This window comes from Phaenicophaeus curvirostris, chromosome 19 (assembly GCF_032191515.1).
Source record: "Phaenicophaeus curvirostris isolate KB17595 chromosome 19, BPBGC_Pcur_1.0, whole genome shotgun sequence".
NCBI lineage: Eukaryota > Metazoa > Chordata > Aves > Cuculiformes > Cuculidae > Phaenicophaeus > Phaenicophaeus curvirostris.
The window spans coordinates 11,381,948-11,399,161 of NC_091410.1; the positions used below are offsets into that span (position 1 = coordinate 11,381,948).

Here is a 17,214-nt window from a genome sequence, read left to right on the forward strand (position 1 = left end):
GCATGATTTTTTGGAAAATTATTTTGATGGATGAATCACTTGGCCCATCACATTGTGCTAGGTCCAGAATGACAGTGTAATTCTGGATGGCATTTACCATGCGGAGCTCTCATTTGTTCCTCAGAAATGGGCTTTTTAAGCGCACGGTGCTTTGCTCACCGCGTACGTCTATTAAACTACACTTTGGGAAAAATCCTTCAAGGTAGCTGCCAAGAAGGAAAGGACTTGGAGCGAAACACCCAGGAGAGCCAGCCCTGAAAGTGCTGTGAAAGTGCATCGCTGTTTATGCGAGCTTGAAGAAACACGCGCCCGCGGCATCGCTGCTGGGGAGGCTGGTTGGGTCGCAGAGCCTTGTAGTGCTTTGCAGCAACTCCCTGCAGCACTGGGGGAGCCCCAGTCCCACACACTCGCCTGGATCATCACGGTCCCCCAGCTCCAAGAGGTGGGTTGCCTTGATTTTTATTATTTTTTTTTTTTTTTTATGGTTCAGTTTTCAGAATCTGCTCAACATTTTCCCCCCAGGTAGGAAAAGGTGTGGGTTTTACATTGCAATTTTTTCAGCTGATAAGTTAGAAAGCAAGAGAAAAGGGAACAACCATCCCAAGGCCAGGTTGGATGGGCCTGGGGCAGCCTGGTCTAGTGGGAGGTGTCCCTGCCCGTGGCTTGGGGTTGGAATTAGATGATCTTTAAGGTCCCTTCCAACCCGAACTATTCTATGACTCCATCAATCCTTCCCTCTGCACTTACCTGTCCACGATTCCGAAGAAGAACAGTCCAGAAGAGTAAATTGATGATCGATTCGAAGAGACCTGAAATCGTGATGTGTTCCCATGTTTTAGGAAATCACCCAGACGTCGTGTGCCGGCACGAGGCGCTGCCCGTGGCCCTGCGGGCAGCCAGAACCCACCCGGGCACGCGGAGCCCCAGCTCGGACTCAGCCACATCTCCCTTTCCCCATCAGTAAAGTGGCACCAAGAACAGAAGCCTTTTGTGAAGCTGCATTAATATTTTTCAAGCCCTTTGAAGTTGAAAAGCATTACAAATAACATGTACATTATCAAATTTTGGGTTAAAGCATTCATCGGCTCTCGGAGCGTGAGCTGGGGAGCTCTGCCTGTTCCTCATCGTGAGAGACGGCTGCAAGTTGTCTCTGAACCACTCTGAAATGCTAAATGGTCTTGAAATCTTATCTTTGCCTAGTTTCCAGGAAGATCCTTTACACGTGGCAACAGAAGAGAAAGTAGTTGGTGTGACCCCTGCGGTTTCCGACACCAGGCGAGGCTCCCCAAACACACGCAGTGCAGATCAGCCTCAGCAAAGCAGCTGGCAGGCACAAACCCACTCCCAGCTCAGTCCTCCTCAGCGAAATCAACTCACTTTGGACGTGCAGCGTGTTAAGATAAGTGAGGTTTGGGACGTGGGTCTAAGTCCATCACTCCCTTTGGAGTGGCGGCACCTCCTGTGGCCCTGGGAAGCCTTTTGCTCACTCCTTTCTGAAGCACCATCCCTCTCTCGCCAGGCTGCTTCTGGGACAAAGGAATTTCTAGGTGATTTCTTACCCTTTTGTCCCAACTTGTTGCCCAGCTGAGGAGCTGCTCACTCGCCTTCATGATATTCATGAGCAAGAACACACATATATCAGAAAAACAGACCCTGGAAGGTCTCACCATGAGGGCTCCTGCTTGTGTCAGGGCAGAACCGCTTCGTTGAAGCCCCAGTGAGGGCAATGGAAAGATTCCCACTGGGGTCTGGGTCACATCCAGAGGTTTTAGAGCCTCTCTGTGCTCTCTTTACTCACAGGGCTGAGAAAACAAATAGCTCATAGCGGCGAGAGCCTAAACCTGCAGAGAGCAGCTTAGACACCTCAGCTAGATCCTTCCTAAAGCTCTCAAACTCACTAAGCTTTATTCTCTGCTCTGAGTTGAGGCTGTTTCATCCTTCGCCACTTCGTATGGTCCCTGCAAGGCCGAGAAGCATGCGGATGACTTCATTTTCTTTTTCGAGATATTAAAAAATGCTGATGAGGGACCCGTCCATTAAATTGGTCATTGGTATTCACAGTGGGAAAGCACTTCTCTTGCAGCAGGTTTGTTCTGCCATATCTAAATCTCTCTGCCAGGGAGCCGATAATGTGTTTTGAGAGAGTTAATAAAAGTAATTGGCCTTCATAAAGGAAAAAGAATATAATGTGGAGAGGGGGAACTGCAACCCGCTTCAGTTCGCACTCTCTCAGCTGAGCGAACAGCAGGGAACGGCCACCACAACTTCAAGAACATAAGAAAAAACGTGAAAGGAATGTCCTTGCTGGCAGGGAGTCACCACGATGGAACAGGGACGGGAGCACACGCGTGTTCGGGATTCTGATTCCATGATTGTGGTTGCTAAACCTGCAAAGCCCACGTTAAATCACAGAGTCCATGCGACAGAAGACGTGAAGTTTCTTGTTTATGTAAGAGTCAGATTTGCCGTTGCAAAGGTTGTTGATTTGTAAGGTACGAGGCGGCACGGAGAGAATCTGCTTCCCTCATTCTTAAACGCTGTGTTGTGTGAATTGAATGTGCAGAAAAGGTGCCAGACTAACAACCCTGAAGAACAAAACTGCCTGTTTAGCTCGCAGAGCTCTCAGCACAGTTTGTATCTGCTCAGGTCCTACAGCACCAGCCCAGGATGGCAGGGGATGAGGAGCTCGTCCCGGGCTCACAGCCGGTGTTAGAGCACACGAGGGTGCACGCAGGGAGAGGCTGATTCAGAAATCTTGGTACAGAACCCCACTTCTCCCTTATTCCATGCCTGAAAAGCACCTGAGCACGATGCTCGGGTGTTTGACCACCTTGGCCTGAAGTTGACAAGGCACAGGTATACTTCCTTACATCTTCTTTCACCGATCCCTTTCCACTCCATCACTTTCTCGTGGCCATCACCTCTTTTTTCTCCTTACTCAACACCTATGGAAATGATTTCCAGAAAGTCCCGAAGAGCCGAGAATTCCACACACCCCCTGACCTCACAACCAGACCCTTGGCCCTGCTGCAGGACGACACCTTGTCTCTTGGGTTTGTGACAGCTCTTGAGGACCATACCCCCTGCAGGAGCTCAGCGATGTGGAGACGTGGTTGTTTGCAGAACCTGTTTACAACATAGGTCTCATTTAAGCTTCATTTAAAATAAGCTTCAGCTTTCCCTGGTGGGACGGCGCCCCTTTGAACGCTGTATAATTTTTATAACCTAAATATCAGACTATTACGCTGCTCTGCCCCACAAATTACACCCACAGCAACAGGATCCATTTTTCAGGCACCTATTCAAATTATTTCCCTTCTCCATAATCACCAAGGGACAAGAAAACACATCTTTGTTTTGACTGAAGCAGAGGATGAGATCATTGTTGCTTTGTCACACTTGATCAACGTTCTGCTTCCAGAGAAGCTATTGAACGTAAATTCAAGCCGTGCAGACGTCACATACGCACGCTCTGCATCTAGACAGACACCAGGCCACCCTTCTCATTCCTACAAAGAAATGAAGAGCAGGGAATAAGCGCTGATTTCTGTCCTACTTTCTTTTCCACAGAACCAGCAGCACTAGTCTGGTTTGCAGGGCTGCATCCCCGGGCTCTGTTTCAGCTTAGTGCCCACTGCCACCAGCCTCACGGGGAGCACGGGGATGCTTGACAGCAGGTCTCCTGTGAACCTATTTGCCCTCAAGGAGGGAGCAAGTGTTATGGAAAATGGACTGACAGCATCTGCTCACCGGTCTGGGAGAAATCAGATCACAGAACATTTTCTGAACCTCACCACGAGCACCTATTAATGAGGGAAAAACTTCTCAACGTTAGCTTAAGTTGCCCAAACCCCCACCTCAAACTGACATTTCCACCACATTTGCTCTAAGTCCTTTCACTCGTCTTGAATCATAGAATCATAGAATAACCAGGTTGGAAGAGACCCACCGGATCATCGAGTCCAACCATAATGAAAGAAAAGAATGAAAGAAAAGAACTTAGAACGATCCACTCCTTGCTCCCCGACACAACTAAAAAGAGGTACTGGAGCAAATCTTGCTACGCCAACAGAAGCAGCCCATACATCATGTCAAGGAATACGATGTGCGAATTTTTTATAGGCACCATAGATCATCACCACCCATCTTGACAAGTTAATTGTCCACATTATTTTCTAGGGAAACTAGAAACTTAAACTAACAAAACAAATGAAATTAGTTGAAGGATGATAGAAGCAGAGCATGAGCATCATGGGCTCCCTGCTCAGGAAATGTGCGGGCTCTGATATGCTTGAATTCATCCTAAAAATTCATCCAGAGTGGTCAAACATGCTGCTCTCAGTGCTACTTATAGCAGATACTATACACAGAGCAAAAGAACTGCTTATGGAGCACGATCTCTGCAAAAAAAAACCAGCTGACCTTGACAAATCGGGGAACAAAACATTAATTAATCAAAGTAGGGAACAGAACTCTCAGGGTTTGTCAAGCCAACGGAAGCATTCCCACACTGCTAACGCCACGGCCCACACCATCGCGTGAAACAGGACAAACCACACCAGATAAAGTCCAAGAGAAACTATGGATGCAAGGGCTTTGGCTCTAACTAACGAGCTTTTATGCAGAACAGCTCTTTATCAGGTGGGAACACTCAAGGCCATCTGAGCATTAGCTGAGCGTCATCCCCAACATGCTCTAGGTTACGAGGAGCTGCGAACAGACCCGAGAACACAACCCCAGGTGGATCCACCACACCAAGGGAGAACCGCATGGAAGAGAAGGGCCTACGGCAGCTGGAGAACTGAGGCAGGTGGACACCAACACACCAGCTCTGTCCCAGCAGCAAAGCTCTCAGACACAGGAGCAAACCGAGCAGGCTGTGGACACGCGCATTCACACCCCACACCATAAGCAGGCTTACCCCGGGCACCAAAGGAGAGCACAGCACCGTCAGAAAGGAGAAACGGGATCCCAGCATCCATCTCCTGGTCATCCCCGTGCTCATGGAAGCGAGCAGCATCTGCTCCGGTTTCTTCCTCTGACTTCACAGGGAGAAGTTTAAAGCTTGCGGTTTCATAAGAATTCGGTCTTCAAATACAGGGAAACGTACCAACTGCAGTCAGTAAGAGTTTCTAAAGGGTAGAAGCTCTATTTAATTTTTTAAAGAGTTTCATTTTTTAGGTCTGAATATTTTTTTTAAAAGTCTTTCTCTCAATTCTTCAATTCTTTACTAGTCCTGACAACCTCCCCTGAAACATCCTGATTTTTCTCATGAAAAACTGGAATTCAAGTGAATAAAATGAGAACTTATTCCTGATACTAAACACAAGCTTTCTGAATTTAGATTGAAATGACCTTGTCATTCAAATTTTCCACAGACAGCAATAGGCATTTATTCCTGGACAAGGAGCATGGATGGGATTTGGCACTAATTGTACTTCTAAGTGTGACATGTTAGCTCTACAAAAGTCAAGGAGCCAAATACTCAGTTGGCATATTCGCCCAAGCCTCCACCATCTCCTCTGGGTTGAGACAATTTACACAAACCAATAATTTGAACTCCTAATTTTGTATTTTCACTTTAATGGCAACAGCTCCATATTTACAGCACAAGATGAACCAGTGCTCACTGGAGCCATCTGTAAGGCTTAATTTTATTTCAATGCAAGTTTGATTAAAGCCCTAGAACAGTTTACAATACAGTTCTGGGTGTTTTTAAAAAGCTATGACTTCAATAAACGCTGGATAATTTGCTCTAAAAACAAAAGATCCCGCTCAGGGCTATATACGTGACATAGATGGCTAGATGAGACACTACAAAATAAATGACTGTTTGGAAAGAAATTAACTCTAAGAAATGCAGCTGATTCATGCTAAATGTTTCCTAAGCTGATAGGCAGAAGATCTCCACCATACCATCCTCAAACTCTGGGGTGAGAGCACATGCTAAAATCTAGAACCAAAACTAGCAGGATTTTCATAAAGTTATGGAATTGAAATATTAAGTCAGATAGAAAATGCTCCTTTACCTGTAACATTTTCAGTGTAGATAAAATGTCAGTGTATACAAGAATAAAACGTGGCAAGATGCAACCGTCTCCCCCTTAACTAATTGACAGATAGCAGTAAATTAACAAGTGATGTTTATTAGTTTAATATTCAAATATGGTGAACAGAATCAAAAGACTGCTCCATATAAATGAGTGATTTTGAAACCCCTGAAATTACAATGCCGACTTGGCGAAGTGAAGTGCATTTGAACCCTACCTCTCCTGTCATAGTCTTGCACATCTCATCAAGAACTCTTCACAGACTACAACGTTCAGGCACACAGATTCCTCTTCCCTCAGAGCCGTGCCAGCCGCTCCGCTGAGGAGAACTGGCACAGCTCCACTGAAATAAAAAGGCTGAGGCTAACTCACACCGAGCACACGCCCAGCCCTTGCAAATGAATTTCCCATGGACCTATTTCTGCAGCCGTCAGCTCGGCAAAAACCCATGTAACAGTAGTTTTGCTTGATTCAAGGTTGCAGAATTTGGCCTCTGCTCATTTTTGGGTCCTCTTGATTCGATGCCATATGCTGAAGTGCTAAGCATAACATGGCAGGGGCTTTCCCCTCCCCCAGCATCTTCTGTTTGGTATAGACATTAGGAAATAAATTAACGAGTTACGCATGCTTTTCTTTACAGCAAAAAAAGAAAGAAAACATTTTTAAGATTAAGTTTCTGAATCATGAGCCAGCAAAGACTTATAATAAAAAATTTATACGCAAACATCTGCAGCGCACTGGGTTTAAATCAACCCCGTTACATAAAGACCCTCGCCTTAAAACATGAAGTCAAATGTAAAAAAAAAACCTGATTGTAACCACAGCAAAAATCTGAGTGAATCCAGCAGCAGCTCCTGCTCGTTAAGTCAGGTGTCCTGTGTAAAAATCGGACATCACCCCTACACAGCTCTCAAACGTTAATTTTTGTGTGTAGTGAGTGGAGGACGCTGCAACTACACCCAGCTCAGTCGCTGTAAAACGTTCCTCAGATTGAATTATTTCAAGTGTAAAAGGACTGCTTATCAGGAGAGTCTGTACCAACGCCCTCTCCGTCTCCCCAGCGCAAATGAAGGAACAGTGTGCAAGACCAGAAACCTTTATGGACAAAATTTATCTTCTGAGTTTTCAACCACACTTATTTCTTTTCATGTTTAAATCTCCAATATTTTCTTGGTTTAGGTTGTATTCCTAAAGGGCCATGTTTGTGGAGAACCTAGCACTCCTACAAATCAGTAACCTCATAACCATTCTCAACCCCCAAAGATTTAGATTAATTTGGATACAGCTTTGACAAACATTAAATCTCGTCTTTAATGATGTTCCTCAAACAAAACAGTTAGCAAAATATCTGAATTTCCTTGTATAATGTCACATTTTAATGTAAACATCAAATAATGTACCAAAAGTTTTACCGGAAAAAAAAAAATTAAAGCGGCACAATTCTTTATACCACTGGAGTGGGGGAGGAAAAAGCCAGATTACAAACATTTACACATGCATAGTGGAAAAAAATTAAACAAACGAAAAAAGTATTTTACTAAATTCACGCATTTCTTTTTAAAATAGTTATTAAATCTACTAAGCACCAACATACCTAAAAATTTATTTTCAGCTTCATGATTCATTTAAAAAACCTATCAAATTAACTTTTCAAACAAGCTTATTATTACTAGCTTGTCCAAAAATAAAATGTAATTTTTTTTGTGTTTTTTGTTGGTTTTTTTGATTTTTTGTGGGTTTTTTTATTTATTGTTTATTTTAAAGTATACCAATACTTTTTATCTGAATGTTTCCAAACAATGGCATAGGTGTCTGCAAAGAATGCCTTTACTTTACCCTACAGTGGATGGAAAATACAATACCACATCATACAGAATCTAGAACTATAAAAGTCTGAGAATGCAGCATCCCTTCACAAAAAAGCTGATAAAACTGAAATTATTTAGAAGATGCTGCACCTTTATTAAAAAAAAAAAAAATTAAATGAATTTAAGCAGAAATAACATACATTTTTTACATTAACTGGCCATTTCTGGTACAGAAACCCAGCATAGTATACTAATGTTATTGAATAAATGTAAATGCTACTTACAATCTTCTTAAATACAGTTTAGACAAACTTTTTTTTTTTCCCTTTTTCCTTTTTTCCTTTTTTTTTTTCCTTTTTTGAAGTTGTACAGGTAACCTCTCAGCTGCTAGTTTAATGCAACAGATCATTAACATTACACAAATTAAAAATAAAGTGTGTGTGTTTTCCTACAGAAAAGCTTCCAAAAAACCGACCCACATCAAAAAATGCAAAATAATGGAATATAATTAAAAAAAATTAGTTGCAAGTCTAGCAGCAAAGCAATTAAGTGAGGATATATTTACTAATATAAACAAAGGGAATATTTGCAACTACAGGTGAAGCCCCAACTATCTGAGATCTACTGACACAAATAAAAATTAAATTCTCTCTAAAAAAAATAATCTGATTATTTAAAATAGGAGTAAAAGCCATTGCTACCTGATGAACTACCTAGGCTAAGTTCCTGAAACAAAGACAAAGGGTCACTATTCTTTTTTGTCTGCTCAGGAGGAGGTTTGGGCTTTGGCGGAGCCCGCAGAGCACTTGCGTAGGACATGACAGGCTTGCTCCCAGCAGCGTTCTGCTGGCTGTTGCTGTTGGACTCGACGATCTGCTTGTTGGGCATGAGCGGGGGGAACTGGCCGAGATGCTGCAGCACGTTGTAGTTGAAGGAATTGGACAGCTGGATGTTTTCAGCCTTCAGGTGTTCCTCTGGGGGCTTGACCGTCTTCGGTGGAGCTGCGAAAGGAGTAATCAGAGTTTGCCTAAGCGATCGGTTCTGACTGAGGAAATCTATTTATAGTAACCCAAAGAAGGACTGAGAGGTATTGAAACCACTTCTCCTGGAAATCTTCCCCCCCTCTACGAATCCATTTTCCATGTTTGGTCACTCTCGGTCATCAAAAATGTCATAATTACATTATCTAGCTTCATTTCCAACTACTGGGTCTCATATTATCCTTGTTGACAATGCTGAACAGACCGACACTATCAAACGTCGTCTCCGTACACGTGTCCCTGCGGAGTTCGTAACTCCGAACCCGCAATTCTGCACAGGCAGATTTGGCAGATGCCCTGACGGTAAGCTGCTTCAGAATGGGACATGATCTAATTTAAACACTTTATCCACTGAGACAGCACAAAGACCATTTCATTCTTCTCGCTTTATAGCTTAATAGGCTAAAATTAAAATTTACAGCACCATATGTAATTCATTCTCAAACGGCAATTCAGGGTCCTGAGTGCCAACCAACTAATTACTGATATTTTAGTCTGAATGCATTCCTGCTAATTGATATGTTCTCGCTCCACGTTTAACAACTCCTGTAACTATCAGAAAAAATAGTGCTTTAAACCATAGGTATAAAACTGCTTTCAAGTGAGTTTCCTGAATCCTAATGAGGTATCTCACGTCTGTGTGGAGAACTCCACTGTCTCAGAGTCAGAGAAACTCTCCACTGAAATGCAGGTAGACGTTACATCAGAAATAGCCGAGGAGCTTGGCAACTGATAAATTCTGTAGTAATTTCAATCTTAAATGTATATATTATCTCTAAAGTCCGCGTACAAAAATGTACAATCAAATGAGCACAGAAGTAGAAAAAGGTAAGTAGACAGTTAAGTTTCTTACCGGAAGGGTCACACAGGCTTTGGTTTTTGATAAAATATTCAAAGAAAAGCCAAACACAACGTGGAGAAGAACGAATGTGGAAAGAAAATAAGCAAAACAGTTTTGCTAGGGTGGCTACGATTCAAAAAAACCCAGAACACAAGCGAAAAAGCCTGCCAAAAATAACCATGGCACTGAAGAGGAGATAAGTAATGACAGGCAGGGCCAGGGGTGAAAGCTGCGTGTGGTAGAGGTGTCTAACGGAAAAAAAAATATGAAACGAACACATTGAAGAAAAACTTAAATCCTTTTCATTTTCTATCACCAGAAAAAGCAATGCAAAACAAGCTCTCAAATTGCAAACTGCCTGCATACAGCGACAGTGAGCAATTCCCAGCAGCTCTCCTTGCACTCCATAAATCCACCCTGATCCAACCAAATACGTGTGCCACAGCGTTTCTGATGTACAGGGAATACAAGCCCTGGAACGGGCTGGTGTCACGATTGCTCACTCGCTGGCAACAAATACAGGCTCAGGACTAGCTCATAGCATCTCATTCTCACGGATTTTTATTACATGGATAAAAATCTATAGTAACCAGAAACACTGGTCGTTAACCCTTCACACAGTAAAACACATCGGGGTCTTAAATACGACCATCGTAGCCAGAGAGCTGTAAATGCAGAAAAGCACAGCAGCCGTAAGAATGTAGATTTGTTTGCATGAGCTATTAGATACAGAACGATGTCCCATATGCTTTTATTCACAAAACAGAAATGATGCTTAACTACACTAAATAATATCTCCGTGGCAAACACAGGGACCAGTCAAAGCTCGCCCCTTTCGTTTAGGGTCTATTATTTGACAGCAGATGTACAGATATGGTACTTTTCACACACTTCTATTTCCTCTGAGGATTCTACTCACAAACATGTTCTCAATCTTTACATTAGAGCAAGGAAACGTGGTATCAGCTGATCCCAATGTAATCTTGCTAAGGTTCCTGACTCCTATTAGATAACCACGGAGTCTAGAGAGCAACTTCAGAGGCAGTTGCCACCCCAGATGACACAGGCTGTCAGACATTCAGCTCCTTGATTTTCAGTAAAAATATAAATAGATTGAAGGAGGTGCCCTGAGAATGAAGCTTTGAACTTAACACAAAAGATGCTGCCATAAACATGGTTTTGTAAAATAACATTTTCACACTTAGGAAATGAAAATGCACGTTAGGAACTTAACTCTTTATTGCTGCTGCTGATTTAAACAGCTTTTTTCATTCAGTCTATACTGCATGTTTTTATGTCACAATTATTATGCTACGAAATTTCAAGATATTTTAGGTTTAAAAAGTTTTACCGAAACCAATTAGATCTTTTAAGGGCAATAAAACCAGTTTATAAATAATTTTTCACATTATTAAGTGGTTTTAATATTCACACTGGAAGTCTGTTAGTATTTTTATTTGTTTTTTTAACTATCTTTGGAGATTCTTAAAGCCAAATCATGGAGAAAAAACTGTACTATCCTGGTAATTTTGTTTTCCACAAACATTAAAAATATGGAGAAGAGAAGAATAGCTGCACTGCTCCAACTCTCTACTTGCAGCTTTTGTTAATCACTGAAAAGTTAATTTAGTTTTTCTCTGCTAAATCAATCAGCACTGCCACTACCAGCAAGGGAAGCCAGTGTGATCCTTCCACAGTGAGTGTTTAAATGAAGTACCAGAAATACAGAGATTACTAATTCAGTTTATGTTGTTTCTCCCCTAGACTGTGTTACCAACAAGGATGATCACTGATTCTTGCAAATAAATCTCACCTTAGCTCCTTTTAGCAAAAGTTCAATTGCACTTAAAACCACTTAAAGAGAATATGTGGGCTTACTAAAACTTTTGTGAGAAGACTAAGGAGCAGCATTGCTTTCTGCAGATGAATACTCAACAGCATTCTTCTTAAGACCTCTGCAATGTACCAGACTGCTAGCAAGACAGCAGCGAAAACAGGATTACTCTAAGCAAACCTTTAACTACTAAAACAACAACAAAAAAAATTGCTTTAATTCTGGGATTTGAAGAGATTGCAAAAATCTTTTTGTGAAAAGAAAAAAAAAATCCCAAACCCTTTCACTTAAGACTTATTCACTCCAGCCTAAACAATCTACGCAACGGACCAGAAAGAGAAGCAGAGAGGCAAAGATCAGTCTGTACCTACCTAACAACTCCCGGGGTGGAACTGCTCTGTTGGCTCCATTGCATGGAATGTTTGGATACGGGGCAGATGAGGAGGAGTTTACCCACAACTCGGGTGATGAATAGTTGAAAGATGACTGGTTACTGTGGTCCTGAAGCTCTTTACACTGACCAAGACTTTCTTGAGGAGTGCTTAATTCTTCAGAACAAGCCTGGACTGAACTAGAGGAAATTCTTCTTTGGTACAACGGCCTGCCTGGTCCTCTCGGCTCATACTGCAGATAAAAACACAAAACAAAGAAATGCCTTTTGCTCCTTTTATTTAACTGCACATATCAAATACCAGTTTTCCATCCATTGCTTTTCCTTGCAATTGCCTTCTGAAAAAAAAAAGGCCTTTGCTTTTAGAAGAAAATCGAATAAATATATTTCAAGCTATATTTTGTATACTGCAGTCACTGAGAATGTATTTTAACCACACAAAACAGACACAGAATTTTAAAGGAAGTGCAAAGAGCATCAACTGAGATTCCTTAATTCTTACCAACCTTTACATCTTACACTCCTACACAGAGATGTATCACATAGTGAGGAGGAAGATACCGAGCATTTACAAAGGAAGCAAAGGAAGCGCAAAAAGAAACATGAGCAAGAGAAAATGTTCAATTACAATGTAGAGAGGGGGGAAAAAAAAGGGCTTTCAGTTTGCAAAGGACAAATGAGTAACTTCAATACCAGGATGTGGGGAAGCATAATACATTTGTTTACTGGATTTTGTGCAGGTTCACACAACCAAACACTCAGAGAAGTGTGACCCCTCAGGAAGAATAATGCAGAGAATTTTATCTGAAACCACAGAGGTTACTTGCTTCCATAAGCCCTGTAGATCACATAGATGAAAACTGTACAAGCTCCATTAATTAATCTTGTAGCTCCAAGAGTTCAGATTTACAGGCCACCTAAATTTTCAACCCTCTAAATTTTCTGAAGATTCAAAGCAGGCCTATTGTATTGGTTTAAAAAGCAAACACAGTATTTTCTTCCTTCTGCACTGTACTGACTAACAAGAGCACAAACAACAGAATTCACAGGAGTAAATCTACACTTGGTAAAGGCAAAAGAAATTAAATCATTCATCCTAATGAAATGTCATAAAAATTAGCTAAATAAAAAATATAAATTACTTAATTGTAATGCCTCAATATTGTTATGATAGCATTATTATATCATCCACAAAAAAAAAAACATACGGGGGGAAAAAAGCACATTAAAGAAAACTTAAGAAGTCCTGTCTTGAGGATATTCCTTAACTACAAAAAACCCTGCCTGAATCACACCAAAAGGGACACGTTTTTATCCAGTTTAACTGGCAGTATTAGTAAACAAACAGCAAGTTATCAAAGTTCTGGACAAGTATAGGCCAGACAGAATAACTAAAGTATTCCCTTTGATAGTAGTTCAAATCTGGTTTGACTCAACATATGCAAGAGTTTTCAAGTATCAAGTCAGTGAACAGTTTATAAATAGTGATTGAGAAAACAGTTTACAGTGAGGACACCAAAACCCATGACTTCTACCCAACACATGCCTTATCTGAGGGGTCTCTGTTAAAAACACACCTAAAATTGCATTTTGATTTCTTTGTATATTCAGCTGAACTAGCAGTCTTGGAAACTTTACATGCAAGTCTCTGTCTTGTAACACTTTTATTGCATTTGGCACTTCTGTCACATATTTTGAAAGGAAGAAGAAATAAGAACTAAAAGGAATCTGCACTAATTACATAAAGGCTCACTCCATTTGTCTTCAGATAGCAGGAGCTGTCACAAACTCTGTAGGAATATTTATTAGTTTATTACTGCTGAAAAGCCATTGTTCCTGTGTCCCGCTGTACTGATGGCATTAACTGTTGTCAGTAAGTATTAGATTTTATACAAGGTGGTATGGTTTAATGGACTGAGACACAGAATTTTTAAATGTCTATAAACCCAAATCCTACAGCTCTAGCTGGGCCTGCAGCCTCCATTAACCTCTCTGGAGCTGCAGAAGACAGAACTTTGTAAAATGCACCGGAATTCAATTTTAGTTATTTTGCTCAGGCACATAAAATAAATATTTTCTATTTTCCGAAGTTGAAAGATAATTAAATATGTATTATGTGGGATAGTGATGAGCAGGGATATCACCCCAGCTTCTTGAGAAACCTTGACAGAAACACATCACAGAACAAGGCACTTAACTTCATGTCCAAATATTGGATTACATGCAGTCAGTGCAAGATTATCTAAGAATATTCTGACATTCCTGGCATATAACCTGGCTCCAGCATACTCCATGCATCAATGTATCATACCCTCCTTAGCACTCAGGATTCCAGCAGGGATTAAACATTCCTGTTTAAAACATGACCTGTCCTAGTTAGTTGTATGTGCTTGTATAGTTGTATCCCATAACACACACCCTTAAGAGTCCAGAACAAAAAAAGACTGAGAGGGATAGAGCCAGCTGCGGTGTGGCAGGGTTTATGCTGGATCCAGACTTGCTCACACAGCTGGATATCTCTGCACTGACTTCCAACACTCTGAGCCCCAAAACTACACAGGATGCTTTAGACAGAACTAGCTCAGGCCAGGTGGAATTTATTAAACCAGGTTTTGTACCATGATGAAGCAACTGTACTGGTCCAGTCTCAAGCTTGTATGAAAAGTAATTTGACTGTATTCACAGCTTAATACTGAGCCAAGTGACCAGATGATTCAAGCTGACTTTCCAGAGGGACGTGTCATGAGTTCACAGCTGGGGTGTGGTTACTTTGCACTCCAGATAAGCAACATACAGATACTAGAGCATGAAAACTCTGCATAACACCAAAAAGCCAAGACTTCCTGTTTAGTAGAGAAAATGTTACACCTGCCGTAACGAGAACAACAAACACACACAAGGTGAATGGAGAAAACTTCTACCTCACAGAAAATCCCAGTGTGAGCTTTGAATACACAAGCTATTTTGCATCCATGACCACTTCAGAATATAATTTGATATTAAAATGAGATGACAATCACACACGCAGACAAAAACACCTACCTCTTCTAAGCTGTGGAGCGAAGAAGCAGATACTGCTCGAGATGTGAGTGGATGAAATGGCTCCTGACCGACTGCATGCTGATGGTTCTGTATTTGTATAAAAGGGTTTTGTTGTGACCTATGGGGCAATGGAGGTATTCCGTAATGAAAGCCCTGCCCCAGGAGGTGATTCTGCTGGAGGTTAGCGTAAGTCCACGATCCATCAGGTTGCAGGTATTTCAAGGGAGATGGGGTTATATGTTCAGATGGCATTGAGAAAGGGGGGTTGTAGATTTGGGGTAAATGCTGCTGAAATGCTGGGTTACTGGGTATTTCAATGTCTCTGTTGTTTTCAGAGAAGTTAGGAAAGTGACCGCTGTGGTTAGAGTTGCAGGAAGGAGAAGGGAGAGCTGGTGGGCTTCTGGGCTGAACTTGTCTGTATTGCAACAGTCTTGACTGAGGGGGTGGCATTTCAGTTAAGTCCCGGCTTTCACTTTGATCACGATGCGACAGCTCTCTGAGCAAATCCTGGAATCTGTATTGACAGAATAAACGTATCAAGAAAGAGAAAAAATGTTTTTCCGAAATCCCACTCTTTTTGAGGTTGAGAAAACTCAAAGCACGAAACACTGAATTTAAATATACTCATCTTTGCACTTCCTGACCCTAACTTCAAAGGATATGACTGTGAGCAATCAGAAATTAGGCACAAGAGGATTAATTGGATGAAATACCTACCTGAATCATCTCAAAGTTTTAATAACTCTTGAGATTTCCTTTTCAGTCAGAAGAATCAATTTTTTGTTGTCTCTTAAGGAACAACTAAGGTAAGGATTTCCTGCTTTATTGTACAAAGTAAAAAACTTCACATAGATAAAGACAATTTTAACCCCTCAAAAGGCAAGAACTAGAACAACTGGGGATTCCCCTCACTTGCACAATACACTTCCCAACTTCTTGGAAAGGTCAAGAATACTTAATTCAGCACTTCACAGAGCCAGATAAGAGAGCATTTAGAGGCTTTACCATGGCTATAACAAACCAGATGGAAAATAAAGTATAGTGGGAGATGACAGTAAACAGAGGCAATTAAAAATCCAGCTTTTACAATACACATGATTAGAGCTGATGACCACTGGAACCTTTGTTCTGTTTATGTTCAATAGCTTCCTTTCCTGCCCCTCTAATGTTCCATCTCAAATACAAGCTTTTAAAAACAAAGCCTTTTTTGAAAAGGAAGAAAAGTTTGGGATTTACTGGGGAGCAGTGTCTGGGGAGGGGATGGTTTGCTTCTTTTCAAGCACATAAATCTGAGCTAATTCAATTGGAAGAATTTACAACTCAAACAGGCCTTAACTATCCTCAGACACTTCTTTTATTAACACAAGGTTGTTACTCTCTATCCATTCCTTATTCCATAAATACAGCACTGAAAAGCTCCATAAAAGTATTTTTCCACTACAGCTTTACTACTCGATACACTAACAGAATAAAGCATAACACATAACAAAAGCATAGTTGTAAGTCAGCCTGCCTGCTATTTTAACCTCCATAATAACAGCAGCAAAAAGCAATACCTTTAAGTGTCTTGCACTTGATCACAGTGTTACAGATAGGTGCCCACTGCTCAATTTTACACAAGCTCTGATGACTCAGTAAACAAATACCTTGAATATGTTGCCTCTGTTTCATCTTCTGTATTACTGGCAAGTTTCCAGTTTGCCCTAACTTGCTGCTGTTGATGCAATCCAATTGGTTGCTGAGGAAGATGTGGTAGATGAGGATGGTGATGGTGTTGATATGGAATAGTGCCTTGACTGAGAAAGGCATTATGTTCATTCCATTGCTGTAACCTGGCTTGTTGTTGCTGCCTTATTGTTTCCAAAGCTACATTTCCATGCATACGATCTATAAAAATAGTTTTAAAAAAAAAATTTATCTAATGCCCCTTTTTAAAGATCTTTATGTCAGAAAAAAAAAAGAATACTTTTTACACAGTATATTCCAGGGTCCATTATATACTAACTGCATTGCAGTGTATAACCTGGTTATTTAAATCATATGGAAAATCATATAAACATGAATCTTCTAATAAAGTGCTGAATATTCAAACATGCCTCAAGCAGCAAATTATGCTCAATGACATTACTTATGGAAACTAACCCAACAATGACCCAATTCAGAGCAATATGCCTGAAAAGGTAAATACCTCCTTCATTTTCACTTCAA

At 41.1% G+C, this 17,214-nt stretch overlaps 1 protein-coding gene across 4 annotated transcripts in view; it reads right to left on the bottom strand.

Moving 5' to 3' along the window:
- Nucleotides 1–6,126: 6,126 nt before the first annotated feature.
- HELZ (helicase with zinc finger) overlaps nucleotides 6,127–17,214 on the bottom strand; it is an 86,454-nt gene continuing 75,366 nt past the window's right edge. For all 4 annotated transcript variants that reach the window (XM_069872539.1, XM_069872538.1, XM_069872540.1 and 1 more), the window contains 4 exons: nucleotides 16,653–16,893; nucleotides 15,007–15,520; nucleotides 11,945–12,197; nucleotides 6,127–8,859 (listed from right to left, as the gene is read on the bottom strand). In XM_069872539.1, coding sequence (XP_069728640.1) covers nucleotides 8,528–8,859; nucleotides 11,945–12,197; nucleotides 15,007–15,520; nucleotides 16,653–16,893 — 1,340 coding nt within the window. In that variant the 3' untranslated portion in view covers nucleotides 6,127–8,527. The remainder of the gene's footprint in view (nucleotides 8,860–11,944; nucleotides 12,198–15,006; nucleotides 15,521–16,652; nucleotides 16,894–17,214) is intronic.